Raw genomic sequence first — 21,318 nt, 5'->3', positions numbered from 1 at the left:
GAAATCCATATCAGAGGTCCGACGGCTGGGGCTCGGGGACGTGATGTGCTGCTCATGGAAGATGCAAAGGGCGCAGTGTCGAGAGGCCTCCGAGGGGCCTTTCTCGGCTCCTGGATCTGGGAAGTGACGTTGCTCTTGAGACACTGGCGTGACATTGGACTTGAGAAGGAGTCAGAGCGGTCTTGGCTGTCTTCATTTTACGATCCCTCTGAAGGGAAAACAGTTGTAGATGACACCATATTTTAGGTTCCAATAGGTAATTTAAGCATTCAAAGAAACAGTGTCATGATGCCCTCTGCCAGTGTGTCATATGTTTTTCATTTAACAAATGTTAAAGGTTAGTGTTTTAATCCTTAAATAGAAGCATGTTAGAAAATTAAGACAGAAGGGTTCATTTTATTGCCTAAAAAACTGAGCATTAGAAGGATTAAAGTGTAGGGATTTAATTTTGGATTAATGACTATAAGATGTTTCATGGAAGAATAAAGAAGATGTTAACTTTGTAACTTTTTTCTAATGCAAGGTATTACTTGAAGCATTAGCTCTTCTGAATGTATGTAGTTTCTGGAGTAGAGTTCAGTTAGGAATATGGATATTTAAAAGTATCACAGAGCCGTGGCAGGATACATGGTTTATCCCATATTATTCCTGAACATTCATGTTTCCCTTCTGTTCTTTACCCTGATGTTTCTCTTTGTGGTCCTAGGAAGTGAAATAAAAACTAGTGGGTCATAGTGGTTGACTTATTTTTCCTGAGAAGCCACATCTGAAAGTCAAGTTGGGAGAAAGACCTGTCACTTCCATGAAAAATCTCAGCTCCTCTGTGTCACCTCCCTTCCTAGCCCCGGTTAGCAGCATCGCTTCGCTGCTCAGACCGCGTGCGTGTAGCTTGCGCTCTTTTAATTTGTGCCTGTTTTCTGTGTTTACTCGTGTAATTCCCTCCTTTTACTCATAGTCAGTCAGTGCTAAGAGGGCAAGGGTGAGAGCTGGTAATATTCACGTTGCAGTGAACTCTCAATGTGCTTAGACCCAGGCTGTAAATCCAGCTGCTCGGAAGCCTGGATGCTCATTGTGTGAAAGGAATCTGAACACTGATAAGAGCAGTGAAATTATGTTTATTCTGAAGTTTTTTCACATTTTTGGGGGGGAGGGTCTAGTATGACACCTAATTAGGCTTAAAAACTAATATATATACAGACTAAGTATATAAAAGTAACACATCAGGTTTGAAGTCATCCTCAGCCATCAAACATTGACTGCAGCTTACTTTCTGAAGAATAAAAAGAGAAAACAGCGGATACTTTTTCAGGAGGCAATCATAGGATTTTGTGATAATAGCCATGTTACCAAAGTTTCAGGTGTTTTGCTGAATTCAGTTACATGTGAGTATAAGCTTCAGGATATAATGGAAAGGTGTACATTTATGTCAAAACTAAATGTAGAAGTTTGGGAATTAAGCAGAAAATGCTATCTCCCAGACCAGGTATTTTAAAAGTGCAGAAGATACATCACCTCTTTTTTCTAATTAAAATATATATATTAAAATCTGCTCACAGCTAATTTGCCCTGCAAAGGGCAGTGGTAACTGGTGATAACTTACTCCCGTGGTTTACAGTACAGAAAAATAACAAGGTTGACAGTTATTTATATTAGAGTAGTATCCTCATATCTGAAGCTGACTGTTAAAAAGTTTCATTTTCACAGGTTGTTTCTGAGCTCTCATGGGTGCACGCAGAAACACTTAACTCCCTGCCCCTCTGGTCTGAAAAACTGGAACCGCCACCCGTCTGCTGACGGTCGAGGCTCACCTCGAGTCGGTCAAGGAAGAACCCTTCACGTGCAGTTTGCAAAGGCTGAAGTAATGTAGAAATAGGCAAAGGGAGACCTTAAACATACACCTTGCAAGGCAGTTTTTTAGTCTCACACGTCTGTATGAGTTTGCATGAACAGTATGTGCAGCGTGAATGGTCTGTTCATGTGAAAAGCACAGTCCACAGAAGAAGCATGACGTAGGCCACATTCGCAGTTAAAAATTTTCCAGCAACCATGCTAAAAAGCAAGAAGAAATAGCTGAAATGAATTTTAATGTTTTATTTAACCCAGTATATTCAAAATGCTATTTCAGCGTGTAATCAATCGAAACGATTAGTGAAGTAGTTCACTCTTTTTATGGTGCTGTCTTCAGAATCCAGTGTGTTTTTTTTTAACGCAGCAGCTCTCAGTTTGGGCTAGTCACATTTCAGGTGCTCCTGGGTCTGATGGCTACCCTATCAGAAGTTCTAGAGCAAATATTTTCTTCTTTCCTATGTTCTGTAGACCTCTTGCTGGAATTCAGGAACTGACACTGACTAATTCTGGAAGTGAAGGCCACGTAGTTCCGATTTTGTTTAGGAAGGGCTCGTGGCAATGTGATGACTACCCTGGAAAACTTGCTTAGTGGTTCAACAGTCAAGGACTTGGGGTATTAAAGGCTGGGGAATGGCCTGACTTGCTTACAGGCTCTGCCAGCACAAGTGTCCTGATCGTCCTAAGGATTCTTGATTAGTGGAGAGCTGACTTGTCACTTTCAGGTCTTTTTTTTTTTTTTTAAGGCATTTGCTCCATATACTTTATAATCCATACAACAACCCACCAGCTACGGATTATCCTTTTTTTTTTTTTTAATTTAATTTAATTTTTTTTTTATTTTATTTTTCAGTGGGTTTTGTCATACATTGATATGAATCAGCCATAGAGTTACACGTATTCCCCATCCCGATCCCCCTCCCACCTCCCTCTCCACCCGATTCCTCTGGGTCTTCCCAGCCCACCAGGCCCAAGGATTATCCTTTTTTTTTTTTAAGGTTTTTGTGTTCATTTCTGTCTGCACCAGGTCTCTCTGCTGTGCGGGCTCTGGAGTCGAAGGGTCCAGACCTCCAGCTGCGGTCTGCAGGCTTCCCAGGGCCGCACTTGTCTGGTGATGGCGCCCGGGCTCTCTCGCTCCGAGGCACGTGTGGTCTTCCCGGGTCACAGACGGAGCCTGTGTCCCCTAGGTTGGCAGGTGGATTCTGAACCACCAGACCAACAGGGAAGCCCCACTTTCAGGTTTAGAAAATTACATCTAGAGGAACTCACTTCTGCAAAGATACAAGGCATGGTGTTTAATTTTTTTTTCTAAAATAAACATAACCCAGTTTTATTTTTGTAATACTTTGGAAGACTAGAATGTTATTCTTTGCATGATGAGCCTTTCTAGGGGGCATTAATGAAATACACGTGTTGATTTCATCCCCATTGTTTTCTTTTAAAAAGGCATTTGGAACTTAACATTATTACTATCTTCAGAATATAGGACATTAAGTCAGAGGTTTGTTTTTGCATCCTTCAGCTGTATTTATTTTTGAATATGTGGGTTACCTAATAATGTGTATTTATTGAGGTTAGATTTTAATAATAACAACTTCTTAAATCCTAGTTTATGCACTTTGTGGGCTAAGTGAATTAGGCTCTAAACTTTTATCTGGATCTGTGGAGCTTGGATATAAATTGAGAAGATCACAGCTATGGGGAAAGACCTATACTGCAAAGGCCTTTCTGCATAGATTATGAGCATCTTAACTCAGTAATTTTTTCAAAACTGTGGTTATAATTGGACCCAGTGGGGGTCTGTGTCTTTGATCAGATCACAGTGGCTGTGACTTTACACTGGAAAATGTCACTCCTGTGAAGGTTTATCACCTGTAGAGCTGGTCCTGCCTCTGATGCTGTGTTCATTTCTCATTAGCATTATTCAAAGTTTGGTTGTTAATTAGGTTGACACTTCAGTTACAATCATCATCCACAGGAGCAGTCAGGACTGCTTGTATAAAGAAATGTAAATACTCCTCCTTGCACATATACGTAGAGGAGGAACAGTGTTGTTAATCTGGTGGTATCTGTCGTGAGGACGAGAATATGCCCTGGTAAGGGAGCAGGCCAACCAGAACTCGTCCCATCCATTTTTTTTCTTAAGAAAACAGGGTTTCTATGTGACCTCATGTTCCCAGGTAGAGCATTGCTACGGAAGGTATTTGAGCATCACTAGTACTTTTTAAGTGTATAGAGTGAGGTTTTTATGTGGGAAAGGAATGGGTCAAGTGAACTGGAGGCATGGGAACAGATCATATCACGTCCTCTTGTAAAAAATAGGAGTACACATCCGGAATATGATTGTGGAGCTGGTGGTTTACCCACCAAGTCGCGTCCGACTCTTGAGACCCAGGCTGTAGCCCGCCTGGCTCCTCTGTCCATGGGATTTCCCAGACTAGAATACTGGAGCAAGTTGCCATTTCCTCCTCCAGGGGATATTCCCAACCCAGGGACTGAACCCCTGTCTCCTGCATTGGCAGGCAGATTCTTTACCACTGAGCCACCTGGGAAGCCCCAAAATATTAATACACAGGGTCTGAAATTAAAGGATGCAAGTGTATGAGAAATTATAGCAAACATAGGTGCCTTTTAAAAGTATGCACATTTCTAGATCATACGTTTTCCTTTGATTTAGAAACATTCTTAGTGGGATAACTGGTTCATAAGGCAATAACATTGAACTCGAATCCTGCAAATGGTGGTGGGAAAAACTGGACAGAACTGGGTTGAGACCTCAGTTTCACCTCTTGGTAGCCAAATATTAAGGACAAGTCAGTCCACACATTTGAGCCCCTGTTTGTTCGTTCATAAACGGTAACATGAGTACCTGGCGTGGGAAGACTGTTCACATCAGATGGGACAGTCAGTGTCTAACGAGCGTAACAGAATTCCCTACTCGTGCTTAGGTTCTCAGTAACCTTAACTCCCTTCCCGCTTTCTATCTAATTAAACACTGAAAACTATTCAACAAGTGACTAGAAAATTATATGTACAAATGAGGCTTCCAAAAATAAAATTAAACAGCCAGTGATCCTGAAGGGCCTGGAACAAGTAACCTTCCGTAGCAGAAACAAAACGCTCTCCCGCCGGGTCCATCTCCAAACAAGTAGACACACGTTGTAATGGCCAAGCATCTGCAGGAAAGCGGCTCACAAGCAGTTTACTGTAAAATAATTAAAGCTTATTTATGTCAGGAGGCCTTGGGGATAAAAAAGGAGCGCACAGGCCAATTTGCATTAGCACATTACCATGGGCCCCTGCTTCCCTTTCAATTAGCGGGCCAGCAGGTGCTGCCTGCGGTCAGGACGATAAGCTGACCCGCGGAGGCCGCGGCCTGCCTGCGGATCGGCTCATCCCTCGCCGTACCAATTTCCAAGGTGTGAATGTAACGATTCCTCTCTGTCACGCAGGTCTCGGCCCTGAAAAACAAACTGAAGAAGCAGTCCACAGCTACGGGGGATGGAGTGGCCAGGGCCTTCCTCAGGGCGCAGGCGGCTTTGTTTGGATCCTACAGAGATGCTCTGAGATACAAACCTGTAAGCGTTTCCCTTCATCACTGTTTTAATTTGCTCTTGGGTGGTTCTTTGGAATGGGGCAGAGAATGAATCCCTTGAATACCCCCCACCCTAAAAAGTTTCATAAGGGTTTTTGAAAATCTAAAATAATATGCTTAAAAACATGGTGTTCCTTCTCCAGGTTCATGACCTTTCAGGTTTAGCTCAACCTTTAGTTAAGTATTTCCCACATTCTCTTGCATATAGCACCTTGTTTACTGTTCTGAAATTGGAATTCTTACCTCTTACCTAATGAACTGTGTTAATGCATTTTAGAGTGACTACCCAATCTTGCTAAGATTACTAAGAAGTTAACCAGACAGTTGAGTTTATTAGTTTAGAAATGTCAAGTACAATGTGAAGATTTAAATGTGTTAGAACCTGGACATTTTGCAATATTTAGAAATTTATTGTCTTCCTAACACTTCTCTAAGTGGGCTTCTCTATTTAGCATATCTTAGCTCACTTTGCCATTTCCTTTTTAATACGCCTAAAATGGTTTTATGTAGAATTGTGACCCATGTTGTTAAGTAGCCCCAAAAGATATAAATTAAAATGTTTTTTTTTCCTCTGAATTACTGGTTAAGTATGTTAGTCTGATTTTACTTAAATGATTATATTACCCTTTTGTAACCAGATGAATAAATGGATTAAAAATATTGTTAGCGATAAGACCTATTATCTAATAGGAATTCCAACATTGTTAGGCTGTGTAATGTCAACCCATTTCTTTATTCCTTCTCGGCTTCCATATCATATTTGTGAAATGAGAATTCTTATGTCCCCTCTGGGTATCTTTCAGGATGAGTGTGTAAATTGTGTCATTAACTGTGTGCGCTAAACAAGCACTGAACAATTCAACGTGAGTGGGTTGTGTGCGTTCTGAGCTGACTTTCAGATGACTGGTTCCCACCCAGTGGCTCTTGTACCTCTGAAGAGTTACCGAGTCACAAAGAGAAGTCTGTACATTTATAGGCAGATCAGCTGCTGTCTCTAGAAAAATGCATATGGACTAATTTGCTTGCTAATCTTTTTGAAATGTGTGTATATTTTTTAAACCATGATGTAGAACTCATAGTACCATACGCAGTATATATAACTCACGTGGGGAGGTTTTCAGAGATTATTGACAGTTATAGGGTCTCATTCTTTGAAAGACTGGAAACCAGTCATCCATACTACAGTGGAGCATATTTATTGAAATTATCAAACATCAGTTAAAACATAAAAATGAGTTTCAAAGACAAAATTAGTGATTGATTTTGGATGTCACATGTTTTGGAAAGAGATTGGTTTCAGATTTACAGTTACTGGAGGAAAGTTAAAAGTATCACTTTGCTGGAAGTTTGCCACATTTAAATAGTAATCTTTATAAACTACATTTTTCTTTTTCTTTTTTAAACTTGTAAAAGACTTCAGATTTGAGGAAAGCAGACTGAAGAGAAAATTTTCTTAAATGATTTAAATTATCAGTGTTGTTAGGTGCTGGTTAAAATTATAGAAAATCCCATGTTTGACATTAATTATTACAATTTTTGTAGCTTGATTTTCTCCTTATTTGAGCTTAATTAAACAGATAGGAGTACTAGGTTTCTGACTTTTGTTTTAAGCATCATGAAAGCCAGATTCTCAGTATCTGTGGGAAAATATTTAATTTTGTCAGGGAGTATCTTTCCTGTTTATAGGTCGCATTTTGTGAATTTGTTAATTTATCTATATTTTTCCTTTTTATGTGTGGTGTTTTCTCCTGCTCTCTTTACTGCTGATTCTGCCTGGGAGTTGGAGGATAGTGTTTTCATTCTGCATGTCTTTCCGTTTCTTTGACTCAGTCTTCAAATGAAAACTTAATTTTTAAAGTATGTTGAATGTACTTAGACATTTTTTTCTTATGTATTTTCAAAATAAATAGTTTTTAAGGAAAATTATTTATTGTATATAAAACACTTGTTATTGTCTCAGGTATTATCCTTACAAAAACTCCTATATTCTGAATTATTGAAAGCACATTTTAAAATTTTATGCAGTCTTTTTGATATTTACATAATAGACATGTATCTTCAGTATATTTTCTGAGCAATGTAAAAAAAAATGAGCCAAGTTTAGAAGCTACGGTTATATCATGGATATCTCAGTTACTAAAGAATCTGCCTGCAATTCAGGAGACCCTGGTTCAATTCTTGGGTTGGGTAGATCCCAACTAGAGAAGGGATAGGCTACCTACTCCAGTATTCTTGGGCTTCCCTTGTGGCTCAGCTGGTAAAGAATCCACCTTCGGTGCGGGAGACCTGGGTTTGATCCCTGGGTTGGGAAGATCCCCTGGAGAAGGGAAGGGCTACCCACTCCAGTATTCTGACCTGGAGAATTCCGTGGACTGTGTAGTCCATGGGGTCGCAAAGAGTCGGACACGACGGAGCGACTTTCACTTTCACTCTCATCGTAAATATATTTTAGTGGTGGTTGTTCAGTCGCTTAGTCGTGTCCGACTCTTTGCTACCCCATGGACTGCAGCATGCCAGGCTTCCCTGTCTTTCGCTAACTCCCAGAGCTTGCTCAAACTCATGTCCGTTGAGTCGGTGATCCCATCCAACCATCTCATCTTCTGTCGTCCCCTTCTCCTCCCGCCTTCAATCTTTCCCAGCATCAGGGTCTTTTCCAATGAGTCAGCTCTTCGCATCAGGTGGCCAAAGTACTGGAGTTTCAGCTTCAGCATCAGTCCTTCCAGTGAAAATTGAGGGTGAATTTCCTTTAGGATTGACTGGATTTACCTGTCTATTCCAACACCACAGTTCAAAAACATCAGTTCTTTGGCTGTCAGCCTTCTTTATGATCCAACTCTCACATCTGTACATGACTGCTGGAAAAACCATATCTTTGACTGGACAGACCTTTGTGCGGCAAAGTAATGTCTCTGCTTTTTAAAATGCTGTCTAGGTTTGTTATAGCTTTTCTTCCAAGAAGCAAGCGTCTTTTAATTTCAGTAGTATCCTCCAGCTGAAAGTGGAAGTGTTAGTCACTCAGTTGTGTCCAACTCTTGTGACCCCGTGGACTGTAGCCCGCCAGGCTCCTCTGTCCATGGAACTCTCTGGGTAAGAATACTGGAGTGGGTTGCCATTCCCTTTTCCAGGTAGCAGAGTACAACTGGTAAGAAAAATATTACAAAATAGCTTTTAATGGATGTGAGTTCTTTAACTAGATACTACTTTTTGAAGTTTCATGACCCACCTTTTCCTTTGCATTTGACAAAATTGAGCCTATTGATCAGGTCTGTGATGGCCCAGAGGCTCAGGGCCCTCCCTTTGCCTGCCGTTCAAGGCCCTTGTAAGGGGCTGTGTCTTCCTTTACTTTTCTCCTAAGCTTTGACCTCAATTCAGAGAATCTTGCCTGAGGCTCCAAATGCCCTGAGCGTCTCAGGCTTCCAAACCTCATTTCAGTGTTCTTCCTTCCGGGCGGTGCTTCTGTCTGTCTGGCTTCTAGCAGCCACCCAGTTTCTTCATGACCCTTTAAGATGTGGTTCATTCTACCCTTCCTTTCTGTGAACTGATTGTATTTCCTTTCCTTAACACATTTCTTTTCCCTCTTTCTACATTATTTATTATAGTTCTCATATTATTATTTTTACTCACATCCAGTTCAGTCGCTCAGTCATGTCCGACTCTGCGAACCCCATGGACTGCAGCACGCCAGGCCTCCCTGGCCATCACCGACTCCCAGAGCTTGCTCAGACCCGTGTCTGTTGAGTCAGTGATGCCATCCAACCATCTCGTCCTCTGTCGTCCCCTTTTCCTCCTGCCTTCAGTCTTTCCCAGCTTCAGGGTCTTTTCCATTGTGTTGGATCTTCGCATCAGGCGGCCAAAGTATTGGAGCTTCAGCTTCAGCCTCAATCCTTCCAATGAATATTCAGGACTGTTTTCCATTAGGATGGACTGGTTTGATCTCCTTGCAGTCCAAGGGACTCTGAATTACATTAACCTACATTAATGGTTTTGACTCTTGCTTACATTAATGATTTTTTAATTGCTATTAAGACAACTGACCATTTAGTGCCTGCTGGATACCAGGCATTGATGGGCCCTTTATATTAACTCTTTCACTTAATCTTTATAAGCCATCAAAATATCACCCCTTTCATTTTGAAGATAAGAAAAATGATGCTCATGGAGATTAAAAGCTGTCACTGAGGTGCCCAGCTGATGGGGAGCAGGGCCTGTGTCTGCACCCGCTCTTCCCACCATCCTGCCCTCCAGCTGGTGAGGAGCATTTCCACTCCATTCTGCCTCTGTCTCATGCCGTGCACTCCTTGAGATCAATCTTCTGAACCTAACATTTCCTCTAATGAAGATACATGGGAGACTCTCGGTACTTGTCTACGTGAAGACTGGGGGGTGCGGATGGTGTAGGCATCTTGTGGAGTGTGTGTGAGTTGGGGAGGCAGTATGTTTCTCCCTGCCCTGTAAACCCGTGCGTGGCTCGGTCCCCCTGGGGTGACGGCCTCCCCTCGAACCACTCCTTCCTCTTCTCTCTGCACTCAGCTGGGGATCCAGCTGGTTGTGGCAGTGAACGAAAGCCCTCAGGAGGACCTGAATATTCACTTTCAAAGGCACATGCTGAATGCCGCCCCAGAGTAACCGATTTTATGAATGAAGCACTTGGAACGTCCGAGTGACAGCACTGAATGTGTTGTCACTCTTCTCCTCTGGCCTAACTTACCCTCTCTAAATGGTGCTCTGGCATGGTTGACAACTGTCCTTAATTGCAGAGAAAATCGTAAAACTCCTTCAAGTGTTTGGAAAGTGATTTCAGTAAAATAATGGATATTTGGCTGGTTTTGGATTTTTTTTGGCCAACAGCAGGTGTAGCTGCCTTTAAGAATTCAGAACTGGAAGGTCAAACTAATATGCTAAATAAATGGAAGAAAAGTGATGAGGGGCACAGACTCTAGAATAGTCTGAATCCTCACCCTGTGACTAAGCAGTTACATGACTTTGGACTGATAACCTCTTAGTGCTTTCATTTCCTCATGTGTTTAAAAAAAAAGACAATAATCCTTCATGCGTGGTTTAGAGGATAAAATGAGTTCATGTATGTTAGTTACTGGAATAGTGCCTGGCATGTGATTGATGCTCTATTATTAGCTATGATCATTAAATACAATATATTAGAAGCAGTAAATTTGGTAAGGAATATTCCCTCAACATGACTAAAATAGAGCACCCTCTGCTGATCCCCCAAAGAAAAGCATTGTTATAAACATGAGAGTACTTTTAAATGATTGCACTAAATAAAGGGTCATCATTTGTACCACAACCTATTAAAAATAAGTCAAATTTTTGACTAGCAGGTAGTGCTAAGGAATTGTGTAATGAGTTAAAATATGGCTCAGTATATTCAAAAACATATACTTTATTACCCCAAGAGCATAGAGACAATACTTAAATGTGTTGCTTTGAATAGTTAGGATGATGTCATTTGTTTCAAACACCCAAGCTTTTCTGGGCTTCCATAAGCCTTGCTAATGGACAAAAAGGAAATTCTTTTTAAAAGAAAGATGAACTAAAGTAATCTGGTCTCCTGTTTGACAAGTAGGAGAAGTGCTGGGACAGTTGGACAAAAAATGCCATGTAACCTGAAAAATCTTTTTATCACTGTTTTTTGTGAGAACCTAACTATATTTTTTAAGATTCCCATGGGAGAACTGGTGGCAGAATCTTTGGGAGATTTTAAAATGCTAATGTACCATCATTATGCAGACATTTTTGCTCAGCTTGTTTATAAATCTTACCTAACAGTGACATTACGCAGTAAGTCTAAGTGCGTCAAGGAACTGAGTCAGTACTGTGTTGACACTTTGGATTTTACTTCACATTTTTGTATCGTATCATTCTTCCTGACACCTTCATTTTTTTTCCCAGCATGAACTTTCACGAAGTCATGCACATTCTTAGAGCATAAAGATCTGTGTCTTTGTGTAGGTTTGTGTCTTAAGTATTTCCTTATTCTGTGACATTTCCTACTGTGGAGAACAGTCTAGAACTTGAAACATATCTATTCTTAAAAACAAACTAAGCAAAAATGTTACATTAATTTAACAATGATAGTTTCTCTGAAGTGGAACATAATAGAAGGGTAGGAAAAACAGCCTCATTTCATCCATGTCATACCTGTGCCTTAATTATCCTGTAAAAATAACTCAAATAGTAGCTGCTGCTGCTGCTAAGTCGCTTCAGTCGTGTCCGACTCTGTGTGACCCCAGAGACAGCAGCGCGCTAGGCTCCCCCGTCCCTGGGATTCTTCAGGCAAGAACCCTGGAGTGGGTTGCCTTTATTCTGTACCTCCACCGGACTGTATATTGTTTACTTACTTACTTATTTCTGTCAATGAGCCATGTAATTAAAAAGCATGAATTGTATTATAGATAAGTATTTCTCAGTTACATAAATCTTTGTCCCTAAGTAGGGTGATCGGCTTAACTTTAATACTTAGCTCTGTCTGCACAGATAATTGCTGGATATCAGGACGTGTTCCAAACTTGAACTTCTAGCCTGTGTTACGTATCTGCAGGCGACCTCCAGCCCTGTACCCTCCCCTGTGCTAGAGGCCGTGCCCAGGCTGAGCTGGCTGGTGCTCTTTCCAGAGGAAAGTTGCCCTTGGCTGAATGGGTGGCGCCTCACCAGGCGTCCCGTCTTCTCCTCCACCCTCACTCCCAGAAGATCAGCAGCCGACCCGCACAGGCTGCAGGAAACTGGCCTCCTCATCCCAAGGCGGGGTGGCCTCGGCCGCAAGACTCGAGCTTTCCCACGGGTTCAGGCTGAAGCCACATTCTCGCCTGTTTTCTTCCCCTGCCATCTCCTGTTCCCCTTGGCACCTATTTCCTGAGAACTCTCTGCCAAAAAACCACTCGAACAAGATTCCCCATCTCAGTCGTGGCGCAGAAGCCAAGCCAAGACATAGCCAGAACTGAGTTTATCAGATTCTTCTTAAATCTGGATTTTGTTCTGTATTCCTGATCTTTAATAAACAATAGCGTCTTCTGATCCTTGAGCTAGAAATCCAGAAGTCATCTTTCACCCTTGCTCATCTTTTTCTTGTATACCTGTGATCCTTACACTTTTTGTCTCCAAATATCTCGACGCTCTTAAAAATTGTCATGGACATCAGAGAACCTCTGTGTGTGTCAGTGTATCACTGTTTACCATGTTACAAATGAAAACTGAATGTATGTTAAATATTTATTACTTTATTAATTAATGTATGTTAAGTAATTTATTAATATTAAAAAATTTTTATAAAACAATAGACAAAATAATTTAAAAAGGAGAAAAAATAATTTGAAAAAATGAAAAAATAAAAATGCAAACCTAGTAAAGATAAACATAAAACATGTTTTCATAAAAATAACTACATTTCTAAGCAACTTAGAAGAATGGCACTGTTTTACACTTTTCCAAATCTCTTTACTGTCTGGCTTAAAGGAAATTGGCTCGATTCTTATATTTGATTCTGCCTTCAGTCTATTGCACTATCACAAATTATGAAGCCTTTGGAAATCTCTGTCGAATCTCATAAGAAAATGAAAGTGAAAAGAGCAGATAACATCTTAGCACTATTATGAAAACAGTCTTAATGTCACAGATCCTATGAAAAGATCAGCGTCCCTGGACCAGCGTTGGGAACCACTACTATGTGTCAGTTGACAAACAAGTCCTTTTGATTTTGCCATGAAATGTTTAGCAGCGTCATTAACCACATGAACTTCAGACGCTCACAACCTGGGTGAATCTGCTTAAATTCTGCTTCTTCATCTGTCAAATGTAATAATAATCACAGCTTATTGTACTTTTACATATTCCATGACTTGGAATACATAAAATATTTCACATAGTCTAGGATATCCAGAAATAGGGTAATTTAGAGGTCGAGAGCATAAAGTGAATCCTGTTTCTAACACTCAACAATGTGTGCAGTCTTGAACCAGTTACTTTATGTTTTAAGTTTTGTTGTTGTTGTTCAGCCATATCCAACTCTTTGCAGCCCCACGGACTATAGCCCACCAGGCTCCTCTGTCCCTGGGGTTCTCCAGGCAAGAATACTGAAGTGAGTATCCATTTCCTTCTCCAGGGCATCTTCCCCACCCAGGGATCAAGCCTGCATCTCCTGCATTGGCAGGTGGATTCGTTACCGCTGAGCCACCAGGGAAGCCCGTGTTTTAGTTTCATCATGTATAAAGTATGATGATAATGTGCTTGAGATTTGCGTGAGTTAATATGTATTAAGTGTCTTACAACAGTGCCTGGTACATAGTAAGTGTTACGCACTCCTTAGCTACTGTATTACTGTTAGTCGTCATTAGTGTCCTATAAACGTTAGGTAATGGAAGTCATTGCTGTTTCTTTCTTTCTGGGGCCTGTTCGTCTCTCCTTGCCTGATTTATTTTGCACTGTTAATTGATCTGTCTGTTCCCTTAGTTTCCTCTTCCCCATAAATTCTCCATTCTGAGGCACAGGCACAGTCTCATCACGCCATTGTCTCTGAGCTGCCTGAGGCCTCCAAGGAGAGAACTGGCGTCCTGGGGTGTGGCCCAGGCCTTCTCCAGGCTGGCCGCCTGCCCTTCCTCGTGCTCTGGGTCTCTCTGTTACTTGTGTCCAGCGGCCCCTAGGCCTCAGCTGATCTCTCCTTACCCCACTCTGGCGCTTTCTCTCCAGACACACCGGGCACGGTGTGTCCACGTCTGTCCTCTCTCAGGACCGTCTTTTCTCTCTGTGATTCACAAAGCTTCCGTTCATGTTCCAAACCAGCTCACCTTCCTCTGTGAGGTCACAGAAGGCTCCTCATGAGATCTTTCCCACTGCAGGTGTGAACTGGGAGTTTGGGGGCCAACACAGGACATGGATTCTCTTTACTCGGAACAAGACAGTGTTTGAGGCACCACTCAATCCCAGTCCCAATCTCTAGTCCGATCATAAATAAACCAGAAGATCCTAAGGAGTGCTCCTTCTTACCATGCCATCCAGCTCAACCTGGATTGAAAGGAACTCCCCCCAGGGAATTACTTACAGTCAGTTTCACAGGGTACCCCCAGAGGTGACAGCAGCTGAGACTCACGTGTATTTACACATGCAGCCTTAGAGCACTGTTAATCTTATTTTTCTTTCCCCAAGAGAAAATTCTAAAATGTGCCAGGGCTTTGTCTTCTTGGTGATCATTAAGATGAGATGGCTGGATGGCATCACCGACTCGATAGACATGAGTTTGAGTAAACTCCAGGAGTTGGTGATGGACAGGGAGGCCTGGCGTGCTCAGTCCATGGGGTCGCAAACAGTCAGACACAACTGAGTGACTGAACTGAACTGAAGATTCTTAGTGACCAAGCTGTTGACCAGGTGAAGGTTCATTGGAAGCGCTTACCGTGATTGGTGTCTTCAGAGATGCGTGGACAGCAAACCAGAGCTTTCTCTCTGCTGAGAGATTGCAGGCATTTGCTAGGAGATTAGTGAGGTCAGAGTCCTTCCAGGTAATTCATGTTGGCTGATGACTTGGCTTCAACAGTACATGAACCGTAAACTTCCAGATGTTCAAGCTGGTTTTAGGAAAGGCAGAGGAACCAGAGATCAAATTGCCAACATCCGTTGGATCATCGAAAAAGCAAGAGAATTCCAGAAGAACATCTGCTTCATTGACTACGTTGAAGCCTTTGACTGTGTGAATCACAACAAACTGTGGAAAATTCTTCAAGAGATGGGAATACCAGACCACCTTACCTGCCTCCCGAGAAATCGGTATGCAGGTCAAGAAGCAACAGTTAGAACCGGACATGGAACCAACGGATGGTTCCAAACTGGGAAAGGAGTACGTCACGGCCACCCTCTGCTCCCTCCAATCAGAAGAAATGCTAGCCCGCAACAGTGGAAGTCTGAGATTTTCAGCTGGAGGTCGAGCTTTGTGTTTGAATTGAAGACTGCTTCATTGTTACAACCTTTAGACATTATAGGTGGTAATAAAATCTCACATGTTTGAGGGAATATCCATCAAATAAAAACCAAGATTATGAATCATACTGGTTTCTTTGTGATAGCAGTGATATAGTTGGAACTGCCGTTAGAGGCAGTGGTTTTAAAATTTACATTTGCTTTTGCAAAGATAATATGTCATACAAAACAGGCTTTATCTGACTTGCTATTTCATTTGTTTGCTTATAAAGCATTTATTGGGCCCCAGATAACTAGGTATATTCCTGATAATGGGGATTTGAAAACCACAGATCTTTAACAGTGTTGCTTATTTGTTGTTTTTTTTTCTCATTAGGTTGTAAGTTCTATGATAGTGGCAAGTATAGTATATTTTGATTATCCAAAATATATTTATGTAAATTAATCCAGTTAAAAAAATCACTCTATAGTATTTAAGAATGGCAACAATTAATATGAAAATGTATATTGTCAGTGTTACTATGGATCATCAGCTGATGGCTGGTGGTAGGTGGCACCTATTAATAGGTTATTGATTTGTCTTCAGTGATTCTCAGCTTGAATTTTGTTTTCTTGCCTCTGGAGCGGTGCTGCCCAGGACGACTTCCTGTGATAAAGGAAGTCTTCTGTGTCTGTCCTATCTGTTACAGTAGCCACCAGCCCCTCGTGGCCACTGAGCATTTCAGATGCGGCTGGTGTGACTGAGGAACCGACTTCCTGTTTTAATGTTAATAAACTTAGATGTAAACAGCATTGTATGTGACTAAGGGGTGCCTTGCGGAGCAGCGCGCGTCCACAGTGTCAGTAACTTCCGGCAGAGTGGCAGCAGCTGGATTTCACAGACGGCCAGTCCCATCATTTTATTCGTGCAAGAACCAGTTTTCAAATTTTACTTACAGATACCTGTAATCAAGACATTAATTCTTCCTTAAAATTAAATGATAATTAATATTTTCTAAAGTTCTATAAGAAAGTGGATGGACAGGCTCTCTTTTTTCCTTTTATTGCAGTGTGTTGATTGCTACAGGACTGACTTACTATAAGGACCAAATCATGGACCCTAATGTCTGTTTTCACTTTGATCATAAAGTTCAGTCGCTTTTCCTCATCTGTGTGAGCAGGCTGTGGAGGGTAGCAGCGAGAGGCAGGGGTCCACCAGTGAGGGGTACTTTCTGGGCTCACATGTGGCAGTACGTGGCGATGTGTTTGGAATTAAAGTCCTTGTGATTTGGAGGAGGGGCATCTAGCAGAGCTTGAGACTTGTGACTCTTGCAGCTGTGAATCCTTAGCAAGCAGAGTAAGTTCAGGCAGCTGGACTACCTAGGACTTAATCTACGAAGTATCCAGTCAGAATTGCTTTTGTAATCACGAAGAGAACGTGATTGATAGACCTTCCAATTAATTTTAAAGGAAATTTTTTTCAGGGTTTTCTCTTGTGGCTCAGTTGGTAAACAGTCCACCTGGACTACAGGAGACCCAGGTTCAGTTCCTGGGAAGGAAAGACCCCCTGGAGAGGGCATGGCAGCCCACTCCAGTGTCCTTGCCTGGAGAACCCCACGGACAGAGGAGCCTGTGGGCTACAGTCCACGGGGTCACAGAGAGTCAGACACAATTTAGCAACTAAACCACCAAAAAGAAATTAATGATCATAATATAAGTGGCAAAAATCATGCAGCAGTTTTTATAGTAAGAATGTTTTCTAGTCAGGATGAAATATAATTGTTGGGCTTTTTCAAATAGATGTGCTATATTTAATATTTGTAATAAATCTGATGGTCTTAAATCTTTGTTTTTAGGGGATTTATTCTTAACTTTGAGACCGTGAAAGTCGGCATTTTTAAGAGCCTAAAGTGTTCCTGATTAGGAAGCTACAGCAGAAGCTTATGGGTTGAGGAGTATTTCTGCCAGCCCCAATTCCACCAGTATGTGTCAGGGCCTGCCCCCTTGACACTCAAGCTCCTGGAAGCTGGCTCTGTCTTACACGCTCCCGTGCCTCCTCAGATAGACTGGTTTGCTCTGATACCCCCACATTCTTTGTTTCTACCCAGGGTGAGCCCATCACATTCTGCGAGGAAAGTTTCGTAAAGCACCGTTCAAGTGTCATGAAGCAGTTCTTGGAAACCGCAGTCAACCTCCAGCTTTTTAAGCAGGTAAGAGTGCACCTCCACGTTTTGTTCTGTAACTCGAGTGTGCCAGAGACTTGTAACACGTTTTTGACACTGTAAACTTACGTCTAAACTTTGCTATTAGAAACTTCCTCACAGAAAACTGCTCAACTGATGGTCTCACAGAGCAGAACTACCCATGCACAGCAGGAAAAGCGGTGACTAGTTATGTTTGACTAGGCATCTTAGAAGGACTTATCTTAGTTCAGTTAGATTGATACAACTTGGTAAACAAGCCAAGTTTTTTATAGGACCATCCCAATGTAATCTGGTTTATAAAAAATGATGCCTAAATATGTAAGTTTTTAAGCTTTGTAAGGGGCTTCCCGGGAAGGGGCTAAGACGGTAAAGAGTCTGACTGCAATGCAGGAGCCCCAGGTTAAATCTCTGTGTCGGGAAGATCCCCTGGAGAAGGGAGTGGCTACCCACTTGCCTGGAGAATTCCATGGAGAGAAGACTTTCCACAATCACAAATTCAAAATTCAGAAAAAAGTTGTAGTTCTACTGTGTGTCTTGATTTCTGGCCCAGAAAATATAATTGTCGTTGCAAAAAGCAGCATCCTAACATCAGAATTCCAGAAGTTTAGATGCAGTGTTTCTTTTATCCTATTGTGTGATCATGGCAAGTCTCTTAATTTAGGCTGGCCGTAGTTTCTGTTTATGTTATTTGAATTAAGTTAACACTTACTTTTCTTATTCCATATGATGATTTTAAGTGTAAAGTCAGTTATATGAATTCAACATTTAATGAAGAGTGTGTCGTCTACTGTGCACAAGGCCAGAATGAAGACCTGAGTGAAAACTCAGTGATGCCCTTTAGAAACGGACAAGCTAAGAGAAGTGCTTATTGATGTTAAGAGGAAAGAGACCTAGTAACAGAATAAGCGTCAAATCAGCATGGTGAAAAGTCCGGTGCTGTTTATCTGTATTCTGAAGTAGTTTTGAAAAATGATCTGAGTTAGGAAAATGCTCTATGGGCCATATACCTACCTGCCTTCCAAATTGTGAGGAAAGGTTAGACTTACCAGTAGGCCTCTTAAGGAGCCAAGTGAAGCAGGTTGGGTGGGTTTCCGGACCAGAGGTGTCTTGTGTGAATTTCCAAGGATGGAGTGGGTTCGCTTTGGAGCTCTGTGTCCCTGGCGGGCTCCGGTACAGGTGGGATTCCTTCCCCGGATGAGAGCAGGACCGAGGGATGGTGTGTCAGCGCCGATGTGTGCACAGCCCAGGGCAGCCCCAGGCTGGCGTCCAGTGCACGCTTGGTAAGCCCCCATGCCCTTCCTGTGTTCTGTCACGAGGCGATAGTTAACCTCCCGTTGTCAAATCTGAGTTGTGAAGCTCAGGTTGCGTGGGGGTCCAGGACTGAGTGGGTGGGTGGGATAACATTTTGCTTCCCTTTGACCGTGAGATTCTGTAGCTAGTCTTATCATTTGATAAAGCTCACACATGGTCTTTTTTTTTTTAACATGACTACAAAAAGCATATGTACACATATATATGGAGTCAGGTCAAATTGGGCGAGACCTTGGCTTTGCTACTTGATAGCCTTCTATTCACAAGTGTCTGTTTCTTTCTCTGTAAAATAGCAGTACTGTCCCTGCCGGACAGGCTGTGACAGTTTACGTGATTTAACACCCATGCCCTGTCAACTCGCCAGCACACACAACTTTGTGGAAGCTCACAAACATTAGTGTTGGCCTCACCGTGAGAGCAGCTGTGTTGACAAAATGCACCTCTATGCGGGGTTACTTTATGTCGAGGTAGGGAATGAACTTGCGGACGTGAAGAGGGAGCAGGGCGAACAGGGAGAGCAGCACTGACGTGCAGACCCCTCTGCGCGTGAGACCGCTGGCTGGACCTCGGGGTGGGCGCGTGGCCAGAGCGGGCGGACACACGGACGCTTGCAGCTGATCCACTCCACCTCCAGCAGAAACCAGCACAGCGTTGTATAAGCGACTATACTTAACTAAAACAATGAATTGAAAAATAAAGTATAATTTTATCAAATTATACGAACATACATTTTATCAAATTTTATCAAACAAATTTTATCACTTTTATTTTTTATTTAAAAAAATTTTATCATATCCGGCGAGTAGCTGGCGGTCCCGGGTGCTGCTGGGCTCTGTGCTCTGAGGGAGGGTCCAAGCCGCCTGCTGCCGCCGGAGGAACCCCTTGGGCCGGAGTAAGCATTAATAATGTCTTTCATCTTTGAGTGGATCTACAATGGCTTCAGCAGTGTGCTCCAGTTCCTAGGACTCTACAAAAAATCTGGAAAACTTGTATTCTTGGGTTTGGACAATGCAGGCAAAACCACTCTTCTACACATGCTCAAAGATGACAGACTGGGCCAGCATGTTCCAACATTACATCCAACATCAGAAGAGCTGACAATTGCTGGAATGACTTTTACAACTTTTGATCTTGGTGGGCATGAGCAAGCACGTCGGGTTTGGAAAAATTACCTCCCAGCAATTAATGGGATTGTTTTTCTGGTGGACTGTGCAGATCATCCCCGACTTATGGAATCCAAAGTTGAGCTTAACGCTTTAATGACAGATGAGACAATATCCAATGTGCCAATCCTTATCTTGGGTAACAAAATTGACAGAACAGATGCAATCAGTGAAGAAAAACTCCGTGAGATATTTGGGCTTTATGGACAGACCACAGGAAAGGGGAATGTGACCCTGAAGGAGCTGAATGCCCGCCCCATGGAAGTGTTCATGTGCAGTGTGCTCAAGAGGCAAGGATACGGCGAGGGCTTCCGCTGGCTCTCCCAGTATATTGACTGATGTTTGGACAGTGAAAATAAAAGAGTTTTACTTCTCAAAAAAAAAAAAAAAAAAAAAAAAAAATTTTATCAAACATACGAAAACGGTCATTCAACGGAGAACCAGTTATAGAACAGCTTCGTAGTTTTACGTACACAAATAGACTGCGTTCTTGAACTTGATACTGTTTCATGAGCCGTAAGAAAGTGATGCTGGAAGGTGCCGCTGGAGGACCTGAGGCTCTGTTGAGAGCGTCACGGAGCGTACAGGTGAGCTGGGCGCAGGCTCGGCCACGCTAAGAGGCTCTGCCGGGGCCGGGCCGCACGCCGTGGAGTGTGTCAGGGGCGTGGGTCTCCTGCTCACGTTCCTACGAAAACAGCCAGGAGCACAGAGGGACACGCGGGAAGCTCTTCTAGGTGATGGACACGTTTGTTTACACCTGGTTTGTGGTGATGGTAGCAGGACTGTATACCTCAAACTCGCCGAACTGCCTGTGGTAACTGTGTGCAGGTCTCTGTATACTAGTTATGTTTGACTAAAGGGTGGGGGTGGGGGTGAAAAGGGGAAGCAAAACCGGAATCAGTTGGTTAAAAAAAATAATCTGCAGATGAATTCTCAAAGACACGACTGATGTTTCTTAACGAATATGAGACTGTTCAGTACAGATGATCCGCGTTCCTGACTGAGAGTTTCTGACCTGCTGTGGGTCAAGAACCACACATCCTCTCTTTGTTTGACAATTCTTATGCTACAAAATTGAGAGACCGTGAACCCAGGAGAGAAGCATATAATTTGAAGGTAAGAGCTAGAGTTGGCTCTTATTCCTGATGACAAGGCAGGGAAGGATCCGGTGCTCACTTCTGTACGTTTTTTGTGTGTCTGTGAAGTCGCTCAGTCGTGTCTGACTCTTTGAGATTCCGTGGACTATAGCCTACCAGGCTCCTCTCTCCGTGGAATTTCCTCCTCCAGGGGCATCTTC

At 42.4% G+C, this 21,318-nt stretch overlaps 2 protein-coding genes across 5 annotated transcripts in view; both read left to right on the top strand.

Moving 5' to 3' along the window:
• The window catches only part of DENND1B (DENN domain containing 1B), a 269,544-nt gene that overhangs the window by 182,481 nt on the left and 65,745 nt on the right, over positions 1-21,318 (top strand). For all 4 annotated transcript variants that reach the window (XM_065936314.1, XM_065936315.1, XM_065936313.1 and 1 more), the window contains 2 exons: positions 5,298-5,423; positions 17,452-17,553. In XM_065936314.1, coding sequence (XP_065792386.1) covers positions 5,298-5,423; positions 17,452-17,553 — 228 coding nt within the window. The remainder of the gene's footprint in view (positions 1-5,297; positions 5,424-17,451; positions 17,554-21,318) is intronic.
• Positions 19,656-20,401, top strand: LOC136169490 (small COPII coat GTPase SAR1A). The gene has a single exon (XM_065937261.1). The coding sequence runs from the start codon at positions 19,764-19,766 to the stop codon at positions 20,358-20,360; it is 597 nt and encodes a 198-aa protein (XP_065793333.1). The 5' UTR covers positions 19,656-19,763; the 3' UTR covers positions 20,361-20,401.

This window comes from Muntiacus reevesi, chromosome 5 (assembly GCF_963930625.1).
Source record: "Muntiacus reevesi chromosome 5, mMunRee1.1, whole genome shotgun sequence".
Taxonomy (NCBI): domain Eukaryota; kingdom Metazoa; phylum Chordata; class Mammalia; order Artiodactyla; family Cervidae; genus Muntiacus; species Muntiacus reevesi.
Note: the sequence above shows the minus strand (reverse complement) of the source record. Positions and strands in the feature narration are given on the sequence as shown.